General features: G+C 50.8%; 3 protein-coding genes across 4 annotated transcripts; all 3 read left to right on the forward strand.

Moving 5' to 3' along the window:
* The first annotated feature begins 258 nt into the window (after window positions 1-258).
* Window positions 259-813, forward strand: LOC131917408 (rab-interacting lysosomal protein-like). The gene has a single exon (XM_059271209.1). The coding sequence runs from the start codon at window positions 465-467 to the stop codon at window positions 732-734; it is 270 nt and encodes an 89-aa protein (XP_059127192.1). The 5' UTR covers window positions 259-464; the 3' UTR covers window positions 735-813.
* Window positions 735-3,598, forward strand: LOC131917021 (rab-interacting lysosomal protein-like; the record flags this gene model as incomplete). Its single annotated transcript, XM_059270670.1, has 7 exons — window positions 735-852; window positions 943-1,049; window positions 1,139-1,324; window positions 1,600-1,745; window positions 2,094-2,216; window positions 2,645-2,728; window positions 3,133-3,598. Coding segments are annotated over 7 exons (909 nt in total), but the record flags the coding sequence as incomplete, so codon positions are not given.
* A 146-nt stretch (window positions 3,599-3,744) lies between these two features.
* Scarf1 (scavenger receptor class F member 1) lies at window positions 3,745-20,805 on the forward strand. 2 transcript variants are annotated; one of them, XM_059271207.1, is made up of 11 exons: window positions 3,745-4,107; window positions 4,428-4,486; window positions 4,724-4,825; window positions 5,595-6,117; window positions 12,505-12,723; window positions 13,098-13,226; window positions 14,495-14,598; window positions 14,735-14,852; window positions 17,516-17,637; window positions 17,731-17,877; window positions 19,654-20,805. In XM_059271207.1, exons 1-11 carry the CDS (start codon window positions 3,908-3,910, stop codon window positions 20,496-20,498), a joined length of 2,568 nt encoding a protein of 855 aa, XP_059127190.1. In that variant the 5' UTR covers window positions 3,745-3,907; the 3' UTR covers window positions 20,499-20,805. The 2 variants fall into 2 exon arrangements, with proteins under 2 accessions (XP_059127190.1, XP_059127191.1); XM_059271208.1 differs by having other exon boundaries at window positions 17,768-17,877; window positions 19,654-20,423.
* The last annotated feature ends 1,096 nt before the right edge of the window (window positions 20,806-21,901 follow it).

Below are 21,901 nucleotides of genomic sequence, written 5' to 3' on the forward strand. Positions count from 1 at the left end.
CTGTTTTCCACATCACTTCTAGGACTCTGGTCCTGTAGCTGTAGTGCCCAGTCCATCTGTAAACTTTGTCGTTCCTGGTGGCTGTCCCTGCAGTCCAGTGGAGGCTGTTTGCTGACCTTCAGTCTTTCACCTCTCTGGAGTGCTTGGCAGCCAAGTCCAGGGGTGGAGCCTGGATCAGGCGCTATGGGGAGGGCTTGCCTAAAGTGACCACTTACAGCCCTGGTCCTCAGCTCTTGGATACCTGCCTGGAAGCTGGCTGTCCTGTATCCAGTGACCTTGTAGGTGGACCAGAAGAGGGCTCAAGGGGCCCAGGGCACTCTCCCACCCCAAGGCCCTTTTCTCCATTTGCTCCTCCCTTGTCACTTCTACTCCGCCCCTTAGGGCCCTAAACTTCCTGGGCCGGAACTGGGCTTTTCCTGCCCCAGTTGAGGGTAGGGGCGGCTTTTGGCCTTAGGAGAGGAAAAATGGAGTCCAGGAGAGCAGCGCCCGGGCCACCCAGCCAGGGCTCAGCTGTGGGCGCGGGGTCAGCCGCGGAGCTCGTGTACCATCTAGCGGGGGCCCTGGGCACTGAGCTGCAGGAGCTGGCACGCCGGTTCGGGCCCAACGCGGCGGCTGGGCTGGTGCCACTAGTGGTGCGGGCGCTGGAGCTCTTGGAAAAGGCCGCCGTGGGGCCGGCGCCGGACTCGGTGAGTCACTGGCTCCTCCTCTTACCCCGGACAGCCAGCAGGCCCTAACCCCGACTCCCCCGGTTCCCCCAGCTGCAGGTGTCCGCGCAGCAGGCCGAACTGGAGCTGCGGCGGCTGCGCGAGGAGAACCAGCGTCTCCGCCGGGAGCTGGGCTCAGGGCCGCAGGGTGAGTGCAGGTCCCGCCGGAGCACAGTGAGCTAGGGGCACCCGGGGCCTCCGCACCCCGAGACCGGTGCTAAGAACACCCCTTCCTTAGAGGAGCGCGCGCTGCTGCGACAGCTCAAGGAAGTGACAGACCGACAGAGGGACGAGCTTCGGGCACACAGCCGAGATCTAATGCGCCGAAGCCAAGAGACCGAGGCGGTGAGGGCCGGCCGGACGCGGGCACGGAGGGGGCGGAGCCGTGACGGGCTTCGGAGCCCCGCCCACTAGCTCTCTCGCTCCACCCCCAGCTGCAGGAGCAGCTGCAGCGCCTCCTGCTGGTCAACTCGGAGCTGCGGCACAAGCTGGCAGCAGTGCAGACCCAACTCAGGGCGGCGCAGGACCGGGAGAGGGAACGCCAAATAGCTCGGGATGGCTCCCACCAGCTGGCGGAAGAACAGAGGCTGAAGCCCGAAGCAGCAACCCCAGATGACCGGGTGAGAGCCGGAGCGGAGTCAGGATACATCCCAGAGCTCACAGCATCCAGCGCTTGGGCCAGGCCTGGGTGTGCCGTGCAGTATAGAGAAGGTCTGCAGGAAGTCGGAAGGCAGCAATGGAGTTTTGGTTGCAGCAGTAGTCCACCACCTACTGTAGCAGCAACCTTGTTCCTTAAGTTTTCCTACTAGACACTTCCCCTAACATTACTGTGAGCGCTGGGATTTAGGGGAGGGCTAAGAGAGGCTACCCTCTGACCATGCCTGACCCTGCACAGATGGATGCCCAGCAGCGGCCAGAGCACCCTCCAGAGGCCGTTCAATGTGGCTTCAGCCGGGAGGAGCTTCAGCAGATCCTTCAGGAGCGGAATGAGCTCAAAGCCAACGTATTCTTGCTCAAGGAGGAATTGGCCTACTTCCAGCGGTGAGGGGCCGGAAGTTAGGACCCCTGTTCCTGGCCTACAGGTCACCCCACCTCATTTTTTTTTTTTTGAATCATTTATAGAGTCAGCAGTGATATTTGCCAGTGTCCTGCTCAGGCACTGGAAAGAAAGAAATTCCATAGTCCCTGCCCTTCTGGAACCTCATTCAAACAGGGCAGCACCAAGGGCCAGCAAGCCGGAGCAGCAGGCCAGAAGTATTCTGAGGAGGGGCCGTCTAAGCTCAGTTCAGAGGTGTTAGCAGGTGTTTCCAGGGGAAACAGAGCACAGTACTCAACTGAAACCTACTGTTGGCATTCCCGCTTTCTTCCCCTTCCACACCCCTTCTTTAGAGAGCTGCTCACGGATCACCGGGTCCCTGGGCTTCTCCTTGAAGCCATGAAGGTGGCAGTGAAGAGGCAGCGGAAGAAGATCAAGGCCAAGATGTTAGGGACACCAGAGGAAGCAGAGAGCAGGTAAGATCTGCCTCCGCACCCGCTGCAGGGACCCTTTCCCTGCTGCAGCTCTACTGTGCCCAGTGACCCAGCCTGGCCATGCCCTGCACCTCACTGAGCCTGCTGACTCTGTCTGGAACCCGCGGCTCCCATTTGCCCTGGCTGCTGTCCGGCCTGCTGAAGAAACTGTTAATGCCACTTCTCCACGTTCATTTCTGTTCCCTTCCTTGGCTGGATCTCTTTATTAAAGGAAGCTGTGGCTTCCCTGTTGGCCAGACTAGAAAGTGAAAGCCTCAAGGTGTCCTGTGTCTCCTCAGTGTCCCCTCTCCAGCCCTGAGGCCTCTGCAGCCACTCCATTTTCCCCTGACGCTCCTAAAAGTCCCTCAGGAGGCTCCACATGAGCTGGACTCACAGTGTCTGTCCCTTAAGCCCTTTTGTCCTTATCTTAGTGATGATGAGGATGACTCGTGGCTTCTGCTCTCCAATGACAAGGATGATGCTCCTCTTGTTCCTGGATCCAGAATACAGAATTTGTATGTTGGGGAGGGGAGGGCAGGAGGAGGTGGAGGAGGGGCCTGCCTGGTTCTTCTCCACCCCTCTGTTCTGCTCGGCTGCCTTCACACTGCTCTCCCGCATCTGTCTTCCCTCTGCCCCTTTGCCCTAAGTGCTTTCAGATCCCTGTGACCGTGTGCCATCCTCTTCCCCCCGAAGCCCCCTCTTCACCTCTCTCTGCCTTCAGTCTGCACCCCGACATCTCTGCCTTCAGTCTGCACCCCGACACCTCTGCCATCAGTCTACACCCCAAAATCTCTGCCTTCAGTCTGTACCCCAAAATCTCTGCCTTCAGTCTGCACCCCAAAATCTCTGCCTTCAGCCTGCACCCCGACACCTCTGCCTTCAGCCTGCACCCCGACATCTCTCCTGGTTTTCCTTCCAGCTTTGGCTTATGGTATCGGGGTGAAACTGAGGCCCCTGAATCTGAGACCAGCAATACAGCTCCCAGCAGGCTACAGGAAGGAGAAGAGACCCCACAGCAACCCCACATGGAACCCGTGGGCAGCCTTCCGGCCCCCAACTCCTGACTAGCCCTTCTCTGCTTCCGATGAACATCTTACTCCGAGAGCTTCGGCTATCAAGAGGCCTAACTTTGAGTTCTGGTTGTGTACAGATGTGTGACCTCAAACAAGGACGAGGCTCCCCTCTATACCGAGCCTGCGCTAGGCATGATTGGGATTTCAGCCTCTCCCTTTCTTGATATCTTTGTCCCACACTTCAGAGCCAGAGGTAACGGTGTCTCTGAGCTCCACTTTCCCCATTGAGAGACAGAGGGTTGCCTGCCTGCCTGCCTCCCTGAGGCTTATGCAGGTGATCAGTGCAATAAAGCTTTTACCCATAATACCCCTAAAAATGCTCCCTGTCTGTCTGTCGGTGGTCTGTTACCTCCCAGCCCAGCCAGGAACAGGGGCATGGTGATGTTTCATGAAAGGTCTCCGTGGAGCCTCTTAGAGGATGAGGAACGTCTCTTTATTTTGGGAGTATGGCTCCCACCCCTACCCTACCACTCTGCCTGTCTCCAATACTTAGAGAACCTGTGGCTCCAGTCTTTTGGCCCTCCTCTAGGCTAAGGCCACTCAGGCTTCACCATCAGCTTTCATTCTGAGTGTTCAGCTGCCTGCCTTCTCAGGGAGGTGCCTCATAGCAGCCCGCCCTCTATGCTGGCTTCCTCAGGAAAAGCCTTGGGAGGAAGCAGGGAGGGGGTTGGGCGCTGTGGGGACCAGAACAAACCAGACCCTCCTACTACACTGGCCGCCATGGGACTAGGGTTGGTAATCCCACTGCTGCTGCTCTGGACTCAGGGGACACAGGGATCCACACTAGACCCAGCCGGTCAGCACGTCTGTAGAGGCAACAGGTGGGTCTTGTGGGAGTCTGACTGGTAGAGATGGTGGCTGACTAGGATTGAGTCATTTCGGAAAATCAAGAGGAGAGTAAGAGGTCATAGGGCCTGAAGGAAGGGGCTCTGAGAGGCAGCCTGGAAGGTAATAACTGGCCAGGGCAGATGGTGGGAAGGTCAGGGAAGGAAAAAAGGGGGGTTGGAAACATGGATACTATGACTATGGTCTGTGACATCAGGGCTAGATATCCTAAGTGGGGCTGGAGAAGACCCCCACACCTCAGCCAGCATTTGTGACCCACGCTATGGGGACCTGCTGTCCCCTTTCTGCCCTACAGCCCCTCTGAGCTCCAGTGCTGTCCAGGCTGGAGGCAGAAAGATCAAGAATGCACCATCCGTGAGTAGCCAGGACAGTCCCCTAGCCAAGGAAAGGAAGGATATGACCCAGTGAACCCTTCCTACACTAGCTCCCCTCCTGAGCCCTGGAACCAGTGTCCACCCTGTGACACATGCCCCTCTCCGCCACTAAGAGGATGGCTTTAAAGGGAGCACAGCCCCAGGAGTGGGGGAGAGGGGGAGGGATGGCCCTTGTTTGTGTCCCAGTCCTTTCCAGCCTGGGTGGGGTGTTTTTCAGCCATCTGTGAGGGGCCTGATGCCTGCAGGAAAGACGAGGTGTGCGTGAAGCCAGGCCTCTGTCGATGTAAACCTGGATTCTTCGGAGCCCAGTGCAGCTCCCGTGAGTTTCAAGGGCCGGGTGAAGTTGTTAGGCAAAAGCGAGTGAGGGGCAGGAAGTGGGCAACGCAAACAGAGATGTAAACGTAGAGGTGTAAGGTCAAAATCCCCCAAAGGTCACTGAGGAAACAGGTTCAGAAATGGGCAGTCATCAGAGGAGATGCCCTGGGTGGCCTGGTTTTACCCACCGCCATAAGACCCTGTTTATCTGGTACCTTTGCTTCTAACTTCTCAGTAAGAAAAAATACAGAGGTGGGTGGGACGTCATAGGTCTATGATCCCTGCTGACTATACCCTATACTTGAGTGGAGGGTAGCCGGAGCCGGGACTAGGCTCTCAAGAAGGGGTGAGCAGTAGGTACCACGAATCTCTGGGTTTAAAGGGGACATATGGACTTTCCTGCCATCCTGGTGGGCATCTTCTACCTGAAATCCAGGCGTCAGTGACCACCAAGGGTAGGGGGACACCTCGGCAGGGAGGGGGAAGGGACATGAATGAAATCCCATCCACCTATAAGAGTCTGGACACATCCCTGTCAAACTCAAGATCTGTGTTCTGGAATGTGAAATGGACGTTAAGCCAAGGCTGAGTTTTGTCATCTGAATCTGGGGCCGGAAATGAGCTGAGTCCCAGGAGGAGAGGCTGCCAGATGTTCCCAGGGTCTGTCCTTGGGTCTTGAAGAGCAGGCCCTTGTCCTTTTCCTTGAGGAAGGGGAAGGGCGAGGACCTGTGCCCAGGCTTAAACCCACTTATCTCCCATTGCTAACCTCACAGGCTGCCCAGGCCAGTACTGGGGCCCTGACTGCCGTGAGACCTGCCCTTGCCATCCCAATGGCCAGTGTGAGCCGAACACTGGTGTGTGCCAGTGCAAGCCTAACTACTGGGGTAGTCGTTGTGAATCCCCCTGCACCTGCGGCCCTCACGGACGGTGCGACCCAAAGACAGGTGCGTGCCACTGCAATGCCGGCTGGTGGTCGCCCGCATGTAATCGTCCTTGCCAATGCAACCCCATAGCCCGCTGTAACCAAGACAACGGAGCCTGCCTGTGCCCACCTGGCTGGTGGGGCCGCCGCTGCAGCTTCAAGTGCAGATGTCACACCTCACCCTGTAATCAGGACTCTGGCTACTGCGACTGCCTGCAGGGCTGGTGGGGTCCTGAGTGTAGCCAGAGGTGCCAGTGTGTGCGAGGCCAGTGCAGCATTACTTCTGGCCACTGCTCCTGCCCTCCTGGCTTCCATGGAGCCCGCTGTGAGCTGCCCTGCAACCCTGGCCGCTACGGACAACAATGCAAAGAAAGGTGAGGGGGACAGGGACAGGGAGCTGCAGGCAGAGGTGGGCAAGAAATAAGACAGGTGTATGGAGGGGAGTCTCTCAGGAGATCTCCAAAATATATATAAGGCAGGGATGAAAGAAAAAAAAAACTCCACTGTATCTACGTCTACCTGTGCCTACTTCTCACAGCCCCATTAATGTTAAAAAGTAGAAGCCGGGTGGCGGTGGTGCACACCTTTAATCCCAGCACTCAGGAGGCAGAAGCAGGAGGATCTCTGTGCGTTCGAGGCCAGCCTGGTCTACAGAGCAAGTTCCAGAACAGCCAGGGCTACACAGAGAAACTCTGCCTCAAAAACAAAACAACAAGGTGAAAACCACTGGGCTGTAGAGACGGCTCTTTCAGAGGACCTGAGTGTTGGTCTCAGCACGTACATCTGTTGCCCTCTACTGGCGATAACTGTACTCATGTGCGCATACCTCCACACAGATACTCAAGCATACAGAGCAGTGTTTCTCAACCTCCCTAATGCTTCAATCCTTTAATGCAGTTCCTCGTGTTGTAGTGACCCCTACAACCATAAAATTATTTTCATTGCTACTTCAAAACTGTAATTTTTCTACTGTTATGAATTGTAATGTAAATATCTGATATGCAGGATATCTGATATGCAACCCCAGTGAAAGGGTTGTTCAACTCCCAAGGGGGTCATGACCCACAGGTTGAGAACTGATATATATATATATATATATATATTATATTTCATATTTATATATTGCTGAGCATAGTAGTTCACACCTTTAATCCCAGCTCTGGTGAGCAGAGATAGGCAGATCTCTGAGTTTGAGGCCAGCCTGGTTTACATAGTTCCAGACCAGCCAGAACTACATAGTAAGAGCCTGTCTCTGTAGCCATAAGCTTCTCTGGTCCCACCCCACCCCACCCCACAGCTGCTTATAAAATAATCACTCAGAGGCTTAATATTAATTGCAAATTATGTAGCCTATGGCTCAGGCTTCTTATTAGCTAGCTCTTACAACTTAACTCAACCGATAACTGTTAATCTATGTATCACCACGTGTTCCTGGCTTTACCTGCGTCCCACCACAGGTTGCTCCTTGGACTGCGGCTGGCGTCTGCCCTTCCTCTCCTTTCTCCTTTCACTAGCTCTCTTGGATTTTCCCGCCTGGTTCCATCCTGCCCTGCCATAGGCCAATGCAGCTTTATGTACTAGCCAATGGGAGTAACTCATATTCACAGCATACAGAAAGACATCCCACAGCATGTCTCAAAAAAAAAAAATCATCTATCTATATCTATATCTATCTATCTCTATAATCCCTACAGTCAGGAGAGTGAGGTAAGAGGATTCCCTGTGAGGCTGCAAGTTCCTAGCCTTGTTTACATAGCAAGTTCAAGCCAGCCAGCATGACATAAGTGAGACTTTCCAAAAAGAAAAACAAACAAAAATTACTGCCCAGCCTGTTGTGTTGGGGTAGGCCTATAATCCTGGCACTTGGAAGGCAGAAGCATAAGGGTCTCACATTTGACGTCAGCCTGGGCTTCACACTGAGGCAGCAAGATTATGTAGGATCAGTAGTAACAGTCTAGAGGCAGGAGGATCCCTTTAATACCATTGTTAACAACATAGCAAGTCTGAGGCTAGCCTGGGCTACATGAAGACCCTGTCTCAATGATTCCCCTCCCCACAAAGTAGCAACAAACTATATATATTTTTAATTAATTAATTTATTTATGTATTCATTTTTCTATTATCAGCTTGATACAGTATAAATTCTTATCCTAATAGTGATAGTGAAATGTTTCATTGAGGCTTGCCCAGTAATTGAGTAAAACCAAAATTTATTATAAGCCACAGTCATCCTAGGGTCCCCCCTGCTATATAGCCTCCCTGGTTCTGTGGGTTGCAATCTGATTGTTCTTTGCTTTATATCTAGTACCCACTTATGAGTGAGTACATATCATGTTTGTCCTTCTGAGTCTGGGTTACCTCACTCAGGATGATATTTTTTAGTTCCATCCATTTGCCTGCAAATTTCATGCTGTCATTGTTTTTCTCTGCTGAGTAGTATTCCATTGTGTATATGTACCACATTTTCTTTATCCATTCTTCAGTTGACGGGCATCTAGGTTGTTTCCAGGTTCTGGCTATTACAAATAGTGCTGCTGTGAACATAGTTGAGCATGTACCTTTGTGGTATGATTGAGCATTCCTTGGGTATGTGCCCAAGAATGGTATGGCTGGGTCTTGAGGTAGTTCGATTCCTAATTTTCTGAGAAACCGCCATACTGATTTCCACAGTGGTTGTACAAGTTTACATTCCCACCAACAGTGGAGGAGTGTTTGCCTTGCTCAGCATCCTCTCCAACATTGACTGTCATTAGTGTTTTTGATCTTAGCCATTCTGACAGGTGTAAGGTGGTATCTCAGAGTCGTTTTGATTTGCATTTCTCTGATGATTAAAGATGTTGAGCATTTCTTTAAATGTCTTTCAGCCACTTGAGATTCTTCTTTTGAGAATTCTCTGTTTAGCTCTTTAGCCTATTTTTTAATTAGATTGTTAAGTATTTTGATGTCTAGTTTCTTGAGTTTGTTATATACTTTGGAGATCAGTCCTCTGTCAGATGTGGGGTTGGTGAAGGTCTTTTCCCGTTCTGTAGGCTGTCTTTTTGTCTTATTGACCATGTCTTTTGCTCTACAAAAGCTTCTCAGTTTCTTTTTCTTTTTTTTTTTTTTTTAAGATTTTTATTTATTATGTATACAGTGTTCTGTCTGCATGTATGTCTGCAGGCCAGAAGAGGGCGCCAGATCTCATTACAGATGGTTGTGAGCCACCATGTGGGTGCTGGGAATTGAACTCAGGACCTTTGGAAGAACAGCCAGTGTTCTTAACCTCTGAGCCATCTCTCCAGCCCCCCGCTTCTCAGTTTCAAGAGGTCCCATTTATTAATTGTTGTGCTCAGTGTCTGTGCTGCTGGTGTTATATTTAGGAAGTGATCTCCTGTGCCAATGCGTTCAAGAGTACTTCCTACTTTCTCTTCTATTAAGTTTAGTGTAACTGGATTTATGTTGAGGTCTTTGATCCACTTGGATTTGAGTTTTGTGCATGGCGACAGATATGGATCTATTTGTAATCTTTTACATGTTGACATCCAGTTATGCCAGCATACATTTGACGTCAGCCTGGGCTGCACACTGAGGCAGCAAGATTATGCAGGATCAGTAGAAACAGTCTAGAGGCAGGAGGATCCCTTTAATACCATTGTTAACAACATAGCAAGTCTGAGGCTAGCCTGGGCTACATGAAGACCCTGTCTCAATGATTCCCCTCCCCACAAAGTAGCAACAAACTATATTTAGAAAAAAAAAAAAAAAGGAATGGGTTCAGGGATGCAGATCAGTAGGAGAGAGCTGGCTTGACATTCACTAAGCCCTAGGTTCAATTCCATCACCAGAAAGTCAGGGAGGAAAATGTAGAGCAAGACATTATATACCGTAATACCTGGTGTATTTGAAACAATGAGTCAAAATGTAACAAGACAACATAAAACTCGGCCTTTACTATGAAAAACAAGAATGTACTATAGCCTTTTTTGTTTGTTTGTTTTCTTTTTTTTTTCCTTTCTGTCTTTGGCTTGGTTTGGTGTGGTGTGGGTTCCAATCTCCTGTAGCTTAGGCTGACCTCAAACCCCTGACGCTCCTCACCTCTACCTCCCAAGTGCTGGGATTACAGGCATGCACCACCGCAGCTAGCCCCGCCCCCCTTTTCTTTGATGTTTTTGAGGCAGGGTCTCATTCCATAGCCCAGGCAGACCTGCTTCCTGAGCACTGGGGTTTCAGGTCCTGGCCACCTCTCCCAGCCTGTAGGTTTTTTTTTTTTTTTTTTTTTCTGAGTGTTGATCAGAATCAGTCACATTTTTTTAACGACAGGGTCTTTTTATGTAACTCAGGCTGGTGTTGGCTTTGCAGATGTCTTCCTGATTCTGCCTCTGAGTGCTGGGATTATGAGTAGAAGGCACCACACCCAGCTCAGCTAAACTGATTTTATGGTCACCTCTTCTCCCTGATAATGAATCCTAGGTGATTAAGTATCTGGAGAGAAGAATCAAGTTCCTATTAGCACAATGGAAAATTAAGATGAGTTAATCCTAAAACTATCGTGATGAAATAGTTTCTATTTGCTCGCTCTATCTATCTATCTATCTATCTATCATCTATTATTTATTTTGGTTTTTCGAGACAGGGTTTCTCTGTGTAGCTCTGGCTGTCCTGGAACTTGCTCTGTAGACCAGGCTGGCCTCAAACTCAGAGATCCTCCTGTCTCTGTCTCCTGAGTGCTGGGATTAAAGGTGTGTGCCACCACCACCTGGTCCATTAATTAATTAATTAATTTGTTTGTTTGTTTAGGTGTTTTGAGACAGGGTTTCTCTGTGTAGCTTTGGAGCCTGTCCTGGAACTCGCTCTGTAGAATCTGGCCTGGAACTCACAGAGATCCTCCTGGCTCTGCCTCCCAAGTGCTGGGATTAAAGGCCTGCACCACCACTGTCCAGCTATTTATTTTTAATAATAAAAAAATTTATTTTTATTTATTGCATGTGGATGTTTTACCAACACATTTGTCTATACACTAGTGCCTGCAGAGGCCAGAAGGGACCCCAGGCCACCTAGAATTGGAGTTACATCCAGTTATAAGTCACCATGTGGTTCTCAGCCTTCCTAATGCTGCAACCCTTTTTTTGTTTGTTTTTTTGTTGGTTTGCTGCGACCCTTTAATACGGTTCCTTATGTTGTGCTGACCCCCAACTATAAAATTATTTTGTTGCTACTTCATAACTGTAATTTTGCTACTGTTATGAATTGTAATGTAAATATCTGATATGTAGGATATCTGATATGCGATCCCTGTGAAAGGGTCATTCAAAGGTGTCAATACTCCCAGGCTGAGAGCCACTACTTACAAATGTTCTTAACTGTTGAGCCATCTCTCCAGTGCCTATGTGTTTTTGTGTTTTGTTTTTGTTTTTGTTTTTGAGACTGGGTTTCTTGGTGTAACAGCCTTGACTGTCCTGGAATGGGCACATGGTTGGCCTCAAATTCACAGAGGTCTGCCTACCTGAAGACATACAACACCACACCCAGCTGCCTATGTATTTCTTTTTGAGAGAAGGACTCACTATATAGATCATATTATACTATATAGTACAAGAAGTACATTATCAGTACATTCTTATATATAAACTCACAGAGATCTTGCCTGCTTCTGCCTCTGCCCTGCTACCTGATTTTCCTGGTGCTGGGATTAAAGGTGTGTGCCACTATAGCCAGCATTATTTATCTTTTGAAATGACAGAGTCTTAGGGGCTGGAGAGATGGCTCAGCACTTAAGAGTACTGGCTGTTCTTGCAAAGGACCAGGGTTTGATTTTCAGCATCCACATGATGACTTGAAATCATCTGTAACTCCAGTTTCAGAGAATCTGAAGCCCTCTTCTGGTCTCTGTGGTCACCAGGAATGCAAGTGGTGTGCAGACATACATGTGGGCAAAATACCAATACACATTAAGAAAAAAAAGACAGGGTTTCTACTGGCCACCAAGGCTGTACCACGTGTGTGTTCAAGAAGAATGAGTTGCTGGGCAGTAGTGGCACAAGCCTTTAATCCCAGCACTCGGGAGGCAGAGGCAGGCGGATCTCTGTGAGTTCGAGGCCAGCCTGGGCTACAGAGTGAGTTCCAGGACAGGCTCCAAAGCTACACAGAGAAACCCTGTCTTGAAAAACAAAAACAAAAACAAACAAACAAACAAAGAACAAAACAAAAAAAGAAGAATGAGTCTGTAGACTTTTCTGTTATAGTTAAACTAATATACCTTAAAAATAAATAACAAAAAGGACAGGGTGTCTATGTGTTGCCCAGGCCCGTCTCAAATTCCTGTGCTCAAGTGATTGTCCTCTCACAGCCTCCTAAGCAGTTCCTTATGTGGCATGTGTCCCTGTCCCCAGCCTCTCAGTCCTAGCCTCAGAGATTGTGTGATATGGGAAACAGGACAGAGAAAGGGGAGGAAGAGAGATGGGTAGGAGGGAGGTAGAAGGTGCGTGGTAACTTGACTGCTCTGGCTGGGCTGGCAGCCTCTGGCATCCCTTGTGAACCCAGGGAAGGATGAGTCACAGAGCAGGGTCTCAGGAGTGAGGCGGAGGCCTGTGAGCCCTCAGAGATGATCTATCTGCCCTTTGCAATGTATAAGACAGATGTGGCTTCAGCTTGACTGATCCATCTGGGACCTGGATGTTCTCCAGTGTCCCGAGGCCTAAGTGGGCAGTGTGGGAAGTTGACAGGTTGGAAGGTATGGCACTCAGTCTGCCCCCACTGAGCCCATGAACGCTTTTTCTTGCCAGCTGTGGCCACTGCAAGCCGAATGCCACGTGTTCTCCAGTCACGGGCAATTGTGAGTCGTGCAAGCCGGGCTGGAACGGGACACAGTGCAAGCAGCCATGTCCTCCCGGCACCTTTGGTGAGAGGTGCCATGAGCAGTGCCCCCGCTGCTCGCTTGGAGAGCCCTGTGATGCAGAGACCGGGTACTGCCGGCGCTGTGACCCTGGTTGGCTAGGGCACAGGTGAGGGGTTACCTTCCTCGGGATACGTTTGTCTCCTAGACCCTCCCTCACAGCAGCTTTTTCTGGGAGAGCAGAGTTCACAGTCACACAGCTCGGGGACTGCCTCCTGGCCCTGCTGAGGTGAAGAGAAGGTTCTGAGGGACTCTGGGAAGGGTATACATCTATCTGCCCCCTCCTCCATCCTTTCCTTTTCCCTTCAGGGACCTGTAAATTGTCACCCACTTGGGTTTGGCTCCAGCTTCAAGGCCATGTATACTAGAGCTTTGCTGCAGGGGAATGACCCTTTGGGGAGTCTAAGTCCAGGAACATGGGAAAGGCTGTAGGGCCTTTCTGCCCTCTCGGTTCTGAGTTTTGCTTCCCTTTTGTGGCCCCAGATGTGAGAACCCGTGTCCCCTCGGTTCCTTCGGGGAGGGCTGCAGCTCTACCTGCCCCGACTGTGTTCAGGGGACCTGCGATGCGGTGACAGGGGAATGTGTCTGCAGTGCTGGCTACTGGGGGACCAGGTAAGGACAAGGCCTTGGCGACAGGGAATTATGGGAGATGAGGTCAGGCCTCTGTGTAAGGTTTCCTAAAACATCCCTCACTGAGCCTCTCTGCTGCCCAGAAACCCTCTCTCCAACCCTAAAACATTAATTCTCCTGTGTGGGGTGGCGCCTTCTGAAGAAAGTCAGAGGTTAATCTAAAAGGACTAAAAAGTAAATGAGACTTTTTTTTTTTTTTTTTTTTTTTTTTTTAAGGAAAACAGTAGGTCAGGCGGCGGTGGCTCACGCCTTTAATCCCAGCACTGGGAGGCAGAGCCAGGCGGATCTCTGTGAGTTCGAGGCCAGCCTGGACTACCAAGTGAGTTCCAGGAAAGGCGCAAAGCTACACAGAGAAACCCTGTCTCGAAAAACCAAAAAAAAAAACAAAAAAAAAAAAAAAAAAAAAAAAAAAAACTACACAGAGAAACCCTGTCTCAAAAAACCAAAAAAAAAAGAGCCAGGCGGATCTCTGTGAGTTCGAGGCCAGCCTGGGCTACCAAGTGAGTCCCAGGAAAGGCGCAAAGCTACACAGAGAAACCCTGTCTCGAAAAACAAAACAAAACAAAAAAAGAAAAGAAAAGAAAGAAAGAAAAGAAAACAATAAGAAGAATTTTTTTTTTTTTTTTTTTTTTGGTTTTTCGAGACAGGGTTTCTCTGTGTAGCTTTGCGACTTTCCTGGAACTCACTTGGTAGCCCAGGCTGGCCTCGAACTCACAGAGATCCGCCTGGCTCTGCCTCCCGAGTGCTGGGATTAAAGGCGTGTGCCACCACCGCCCGGCAATAAGAAGAATTTTTAAAGGGAAGAAAAAAATCAGGGAAAAAAGGGGATGGAGGCTCACTATTTAGATGAAGACTTTACTTGGGGGTCGGACCCGGACCCCGATATTATTCCTCTAGTACTTTGGGTGTCAAGCAGCCAGCATCTCCAGTCAGGTGTCTGTCTAAAGGACCACACTCAGCGTCAAGTGAGAAGACTTGTTTTTATAGAGGAAGGGATGGAGGTCCAGGGTACTGGGGCGGGACAGGTCCTGATGCACTGTGCCTTGCTTCTCCACATTAAGACTGAGGGATGAGGGTCATCAGAGGCGGGTCCTACCCAAAGTCTCTACCGTGACTCTCCACACTGAAGGAAAACTTAGCATGTGACTTAGAAGTCAGAGGGGTTGTCCTGGCAGGGGCCAGGGACAGTACCCAGAAATCTACCCTACCTGTAGTACCTTCAGCCTGCCTTTCTGATTATCTACCCCTAGCTGCAATAGTTCCTGCCCATCTGGCTTCCATGGAAACAACTGCTCTATCCCCTGCCAATGTCCAGAGGGGCTCTGCCACCCTGTGTCTGGGGCTTGCCAGTTGGGTAAGTGGAGAGAAGATGGGGGAGCATTTGGTCCTTCCCATGGTCTTCAGGAGTCTCACCTGGGGGAAGGTTGGACCCACTTCAGAGACGGGATCCTCGAGGGCCCTGAATATGTAACCATCTCCCGTGTCCCTAGGCCATCATGGTAAAAACGCCCTCATTGCGGGCATCCTGGTACCTCTGCTGCTCCTCCTCCTGGGTATCATCGGCTGTGTCTACTGCTACTCAGCTAACCGACCCGACCCCAAGGACAGGTAAACACTGGCCATTCTGTGTGTTCCTTTTGGGTTGGGGAAGGGCTGAACTTGTCACACTTCAGGTAGTAATAATTAGTACAGATTGAAGCCTGGAACCGCTTGTCTCCCTTAGAAACCTTTGACAAGGAAGTGTCTGAGTCACATGGACATGAGCAGGCGTTACTGAGTGGCTGGGGACTCAAAGTCAGACCTGCAATGGAAGGCTGAGCTTGTGACATCGTGACAAGGGTTGGGGCGTAAGAGAATCCACTCAGTTCAGAAGCGAAGGGAAGAGATCAGATCTCAAAACATCAGGAAAGCCTGACAGTGGTGGCTCACGCCTTTAGTCTCAACACTTGGGAGGCAGAAGCAGGTGGATCTCTGTGAGTTCGAGGCCAGCCTGGTCTACAGAGCAAGTTCCAGGAAAGGCGCAAAGCTACACAGAGAAACTCTGTCTCAAAAAAAAAAAAAAGAAAAGAAAAGAAAAGAAAAGAAAAGAAAAGAAAAGAAAAGAAAAGAAAAGAAAAAACAGCCAGAAAGAGAGAGACAAGAGAAAAAGTCTGAGCTGTGGTTTTACGGAGACCACAGCCTGAGGGGTGGATTATGGAGGCCCCGGGAGCATGTGTTCATCTGTTGCATTGTTCTTCCTCTCTTGGCCCCTTGGACACTCACCACATCATGGGAGTTTGGAACAGGGAACGCAGTGATGAGAGGATCATTTTCCTCAGTTTACTAGGCCACTGAGGCTCGTGGTGTCTCAGCTGCTCGTGGCTCACATGGAGGCCCTGCCTGGCTCACCGCTCTCTGTCCGGTGCTCTCTCTCCTCCATCATGCTAGTAACCACAGCCAGGGCTTGCACATGCTGAGCTGTGCCTTGAGCCTTGTTTGCTTGCTTGTTTTTGAGAAAATACTTCACTGTGTAGCTCAGGCTATCGTGAGCTGGATATCCTCATCCTCGGCCACCTGAGTGTAGGATTCAGGGAATGTGCCACATGAGACCTAATCCTTGATTTTACCCTCGGTGCTGTGGGGCATTCATTGGTGGGCATATAGCCTGAGGGTAGAGAAGCAGCCCACCCCCCACCCCTGGAAGAAGATGAGGACTTTTTTTTTTGGTTTTTCGAGACAGGGTTTCTCTGTGTAGCTTTGCGCCTTTCCTGGAACTTGCTCTGTAGACCAGGCTGGCCTTGAACTCACAGAGATCCGCCTGGCTCTGCCTCCCGAGTGCTGGGATTAAAGGTGTGCACCACCACCGCCCAGCTGAAGATGAGGACTTGTCCAAAAGCTGTCAGAGAAATTTGACAAGCTGTCACTCCAGTTTGGGGGGCGGGGGAGTAAAGTGGGAACAAAGGTAAGTTCCTGGGACTCAGCTAGGATGGTAGTCACAAAAAGCTACATTCTTGAGAAACCATCGCAGGTACCTAGTACTGCCAATGGTTCTGTCAGATTTACCACGGAGGCCAAGAAAAGTGCAATCAGAGCCGACACGTTTACTGCGGGGCTCCGGAGGAGTGGTTCTCAACCTTCCTAATGCTGTGGCCCTTTAATACAGTTTCCCACGTTGTGGTGACCCCCAATCATAAAATTATTTTTGTTGCTGTTTCATAACTGTAATTTCACTACTGTTATGAATTGTAATATCAGTATTTTTGTAGATAGAAGTTTGTCAAAGGGGTCGCGACCCATGGGTTAGAACAACTACTCCAGAGTCATGCTGCCTTCTGTGATTTAGATTTTGGGCTCCATTGTAACGAGTCTTTTTCTGTCCCACCCGCCAGTTTCCAAATAACAACACAGAGGCGTCTTATTAATTATGAAAGCTCGATCTATAGCTTAGACTTGTTCCTAATTAGCTCTTATAACTTAAATTAACTCATTTATATTAATGATATATATTCTCCATTCTGCCTTGTGGCTGTTACCCTCCCCCTGCACATCCTGCTTGCTCTGCATCTCCTAGTGTCTCTGCCTTTCTTCTTCCCAGAGTCCTCTCTGTCCCCAGAAGTCCCACCTAACCTCTTCCTGCCTAGCTAGTGACCATTCAGCCCTTTATTAAAACAACCAGAGGGCTGGAGAGATGGCTCAGAGGTTAAGAGCACCGACTGTTCTTCCAGAGGTCCTGAGTTCAATTCCCAGCACCCACATGGTGGTTCACAACCATCTGTAATGAGATCTGGCTCCCTCCTCTGTGGACATAATAAATAAATAAATCTTAAAAAAAAAAAAAAAAAGAAACTGAAATGTTTAAAAAAAAATTTAAAAAAAAAAAAAAAAAAAAAAAAAAAAAAAAAAACAGAGCCGGGCGGTGGTGGCACATGCCTTTAATCCCAGCACTCAGGAGGCAGAGGCAGGCGGATCTCTGTGAGTTCGAGGCCAGCCTGGGCTACCAAGTGAGTCCCAGGAAAGGCGCAAAGCTACACAGAGAAACCCTGTCTCGAAAAACCAAAAAAACAAACAAAAAAACAAAAAAACAACAACAAACAAACAAACAAAAAAACCAGAAGACACCTTGGCAAAGACATACGTCTTCACAGTGTAAACAAAGATTCTGCAACACTCCATAGTTTGGGTTTTATTCTATCATCAATACAGGGCCACTGAAGTAAACGTAGTCACCTTAGTCTGGCCTGGGCCCCCTTAGGTCCTGTACATTGATCACCCTCCCTCTGCCATCCTCTCAGGCCAGAGAGAACTGGAGCTGCCTTGTTCAGAATGAAGCAGCAGGTGTGGGGGGCCCTCACCAGCCTGGGCTCCACGCTGTCCTGTGGCTCTCTCAGTAACTACAAGCTACCCTGGGTGACAGGTAAGTGGGCACTGGGGGCAGGGTCAGCAGTCTAGGGCCTCGATGGGACAAGGCTTCCCATGAGGCCGCAGACCTGACCTGGAGCCCCTACAGTTTCTCACCACGACCCGGAGGTCCCCTTCAACCACAGCTTTATCGAGCCACCCTCTGCCGGCTGGGCCTCTGATGACTCCTTCTCCTCTGATCCTGACTCTGGAGAAGAAGATGAAGGTCACGCCAACTTCATGCCCCCTGGAGAAGGTAGCGCCAGCAGCCCCAGCCCCAGCAGCCCCCGCCCCAGCAGCCCTCCGCCCCTTCAGCCCCAGCCCCAGCAGCCCCCCGCCCCCGCAGCCCCCCGCCCCAGCAGCCCCCCGCCCCAGCAGCCCCCCGCCCCCGCAGCCCCCCGCCCCAGCAGCCCCCCGCCCCAGCAGCCCCCAGCCCCAGCAGCCCCCGCCCCAGCAGCCCCCGCCCCAGCAGCCTCCCACCCCAGCAGCCCCCAGCCCCAGCAGCCTCCAGCCCCAGCAGTCCCCAACCCCAGCAGCCCCCCGCCCCAGCAGCTCCCCCCGCCCCAGCAGCTCCCCGCCCCAGCAGCCCCCCGCCCCCCCAGCCCCCCGCCCCAGCAGCCCCCCGCCCCAGCAGCCCCCCGCCCCAGCAGCCTGGCCCATCGCTGAACCGTCTGTGCTCCTTAAGTGAATGTGTCTCCTGCTTATTCGTCTCCATTTGCTGATTCTGGCTCTGAGAACTAATTCAGAACAAAAGAGAGTCCTGTCCTCCCCCAGCCTGTGGTCTGGTAGGCAGTAAAAAGTCATGCTGAGCTGAGCGTAATGGCGCATGCCTTTAATCTCAGCATTTGGGAGGCAGAGGCAGGTGAGTTCAAGGCCAGCTACATAGTGAATTCCAGGATGGCCAGAGGTATGTAGAGAGGCCCTGTTTTTTCTTTTCTTTCTTTCTTTCTTTCTTTTTTTTTTTTTTTTTGGTTTTGGTTTTTCACTCTGTAGCCCAGGCTGGCCTCGAACTCACAGAGATCCGCCTGCCTCTGCCTCCCGAGTGCTGGGATTAAAGGTGTGCGCCACCATCGGCGAGAGGCCCTGTCTTAAAAAAAAAAAAAAAAGAATGTTACCAGACAATAGAGGATAGAATTGTCCTAAAATCCCTTCCAGGGGAAACATAAGCAATATCTACCCCTTCTCCTAAAATGAAGGTCTCAACAACAAACTGAGGCACGATGCCACCAAAACTTATTCTGGGAACCAACAAATTTATCTGTTTTCCATATAATGAGGGTTTATTTATAGGGGTATGGGTGCTCCTCCTTGCAATAGGCCATATCTAGAAAGCCTTTACCCATAGGGATGTGGGCTTACCCAGCCACATGGATGGAGCCCTCCTCTCCTGTGTATTCCCCAGCCTACATAATCTAGCCCCTCCCCAGAGGCCACATGCATTTAACACATGCATCTGTGTTAAGCCAAACAAACAAAAACAAAAACCAGGCACACAACAGGTAGTAGGAAGGGCTGGATACTCAGGCGAGGCTCTCTTGACCCTCTCCACTCCTCCCTAAGAGGATGTAAACAGCTGGGATAATCCTTTTCCAAGGACACAGCTGAGCAGTCCAACATGGCAGTTGCTTGGCTCAGAGGACAGTCACAATAGTCATGCTTTAGTGGGACAGGTAAAAAAAAGGAGGAACTCCGAAGCTACCCATGTCTGGGGTAGCCCGGGTTAAGGCATGTGTCTGTTAGTAATAGCTGTATTGAGTCTAGAAGAATCAGTAGGAATTAGCAAGTGATGAGTAGGCAGTATTGATGGCATTTTGGATAAACGGGACCCTGTGCAGTAGTGGCTCAAAGCAGGGAGGGGTAGAGAGAAAAGAGGGAAGGCCTGGAGCTCACTGCACCAGCCCCTCCCCTGGCTCACTTTTCCCTGCCACTTGGTGAGGCCTCTGGGAAGATTCTGTGCTTTTGTGCCCAGGTAGAACGGATTAGAGCAGCATGCCTACCCTTACACAAGCTCTTTCTGTCTTCTCCCTGCCAGAGATGGTCTCTGTGGCCCAAAAAGAGTCGCCAGAGGCCAGCCCTCCTGGAGGCCCCTTCCCTTCCCCTGAGGATGCTTCCACACCATTCCCCATCCCTCGCACCTCCAGCCTGGCTCGGGCCAAGAGGCCATCCGTCTCCTTTGCTGAAGGTACTAAGTTTGCGTCACAGAATGGCCGAAGCTCTGGGGATCTCTCCAGCCCCATCCGAAAACCCAAGAGACTCTCCAGAGGGGCTCAGCCACGTCCTGAAGGGCAGGAGGCTGAGGAGCCTGCCGGCCCAGAGCAAGCAAATACAGAGGAGGATGCTCCTACTGCCACAAGCCCCAGAGAGGCTACCACTAGTCACCACCAACTCCCACCTAGTAACCAGAGAGTGGCTGACTGTGTGGAAACCACCACCAGCAGCATCCAGGAGAGCTCAGGCTCTGTGGCCACGATCTACATGCTGGCAGGGTCACCCCAGAAACCCGAGGGCTCTGTCTGGTCTGTCATCCGTCGTTTGGGAAACTACCAGAAAGATCAGAAGGCACCCAAGGTCAAGAGTGCCATCGCTAAGCCTTTACGCCGATCTCTGGGTCGGAACCAGGGCAGTCCTGGGCTCTCCCAGGGTTCTGGCTCAGCTCCAGATGCCATGCTCTCTGGAACCATAGAGTATACCATGGTTAGGCCAGAGGAAGCATCCAGAGGTCTGGGAGATGGCACTGAGAGCTTAGAGACTGTCCAGGAGCCAGTCTATGGGAACAGCTCTCTGGGACAGGGTTCCCAGAAGCAGGCCAAAGAGAAGGAGCCGGAGGAGCCCCTGTATGAGAATGTTGCACTCAGGTCTGTGCCACCAAAGCACTGAAGACCCCGCATTTGGTGAATGGAAAGACTGGACGGGGATGTGGAGAGAGGAAGCCGCTGAAACTGTTATGGACCAGATCAGGCTTTGTGCCGGGAACAGATGCCAAGGCTGCGGCAGACTAAGCAGAAACTATGCCCTGGAAGAGGCAAGGGTTAGAGGCCACCTGGCTGTGGGTCTGGCCCTGGCAGTGTCCCCAGGTGGGGCTGGAAGGCCTGGATAGAGACCCTGCGGAATGGGGTCAGCGGAAGGAGGTAGCTGCAAGGCTCTTCCTCTGTTGTCCTGGATTCAGTCCCAAGACTACTCTTTCCATCACTTCAAAACATCTTTTTTTTTTTTTTTTCTGAAATGGAAAACAACCTAAATGATAAAGATTGATTAAACAAGTATTTCTCTTAGAAAATTATTAATTCATTTATTTGGGTGAAGGGTAGTGCCACAACCTGGAGGTCAGTGGCCAACTCTTGGGAATTAGTCCCTTCCTGTCTGTCACCTTGTGAGTCCGGGGGATGGCACTCAGGTTGCCAGGCCTGTGACCCAAGTGCTTCTAACCATTAAGCCACTTTGCTAGCCATTCTTTTTTGAGACAGGGTCTCTCATGTAGCCCAGGCTGGCCTCAAACTTGTCCTGTGGCTGGGAACATCCTTGGATTTATGATCCTCTTGCCTCTATCTCCCAAGGGCTGGCCTGTACAACCTTGGTTTTCTGCTTCATAGAGCTTCAGGCATGGTAGGCAAGCATGCTACCAACTGAGCTACACATCAGCCCAATGGAACAAGTATTTCTTAAAACTGGTTTCTGCACAGTGGCTAAAGACGTTATTCTAAAATATTTGCTATGTGGCTCTGGAGGGATGGCTCAGTGGTTAAGAGCACTGACTGCTCTTCCAGAGGATGCAGGTTTGATTCTTAGAACCCATATGGTGGCTCACAACCCGGCCTCTGAGGACAGGAGGCATGAAGCAGGTTATAGAACACACATGCAGGCAAAACACACACACGTATGAAAAACAATCAAAATTTTAAAAACCTGATACATGAAAGTATAAAGTAAGTAACAAGCACAGGCCATGGTGTAGTTCCTGCTCTCCCATTACTGTATTTTCAGTTCTGTATTGAGACTGGGCCCAGGGTCTCATTCATACCAAGCATCCACCCTACTGCTATTAGTTAAAATATTAAGACAACTCCACGTAGTTAAAAGGGAGGTTTATTTTGTGGGGTAACTCACAAGTGAAGGGATAGGTTACAGGGTCTGGGAAAGGTGTAGCACAGTCCGGAGGTGTTCTCTGGAGAACTCTGCTTGGTCTACCTCCAGCATCCAGGGTCCAGGAACCAAGAGAGCTCCCCCTTCCAGATCCCGGGTCTGCAGGGGTCCTCTCTTGGCTCCGTCTTGTAGGTATGATA

The sequence above is a fragment of the Peromyscus eremicus genome, chromosome 8a (genome assembly GCF_949786415.1).
Source record: "Peromyscus eremicus chromosome 8a, PerEre_H2_v1, whole genome shotgun sequence".
Lineage (NCBI taxonomy): Eukaryota > Metazoa > Chordata > Mammalia > Rodentia > Cricetidae > Peromyscus > Peromyscus eremicus.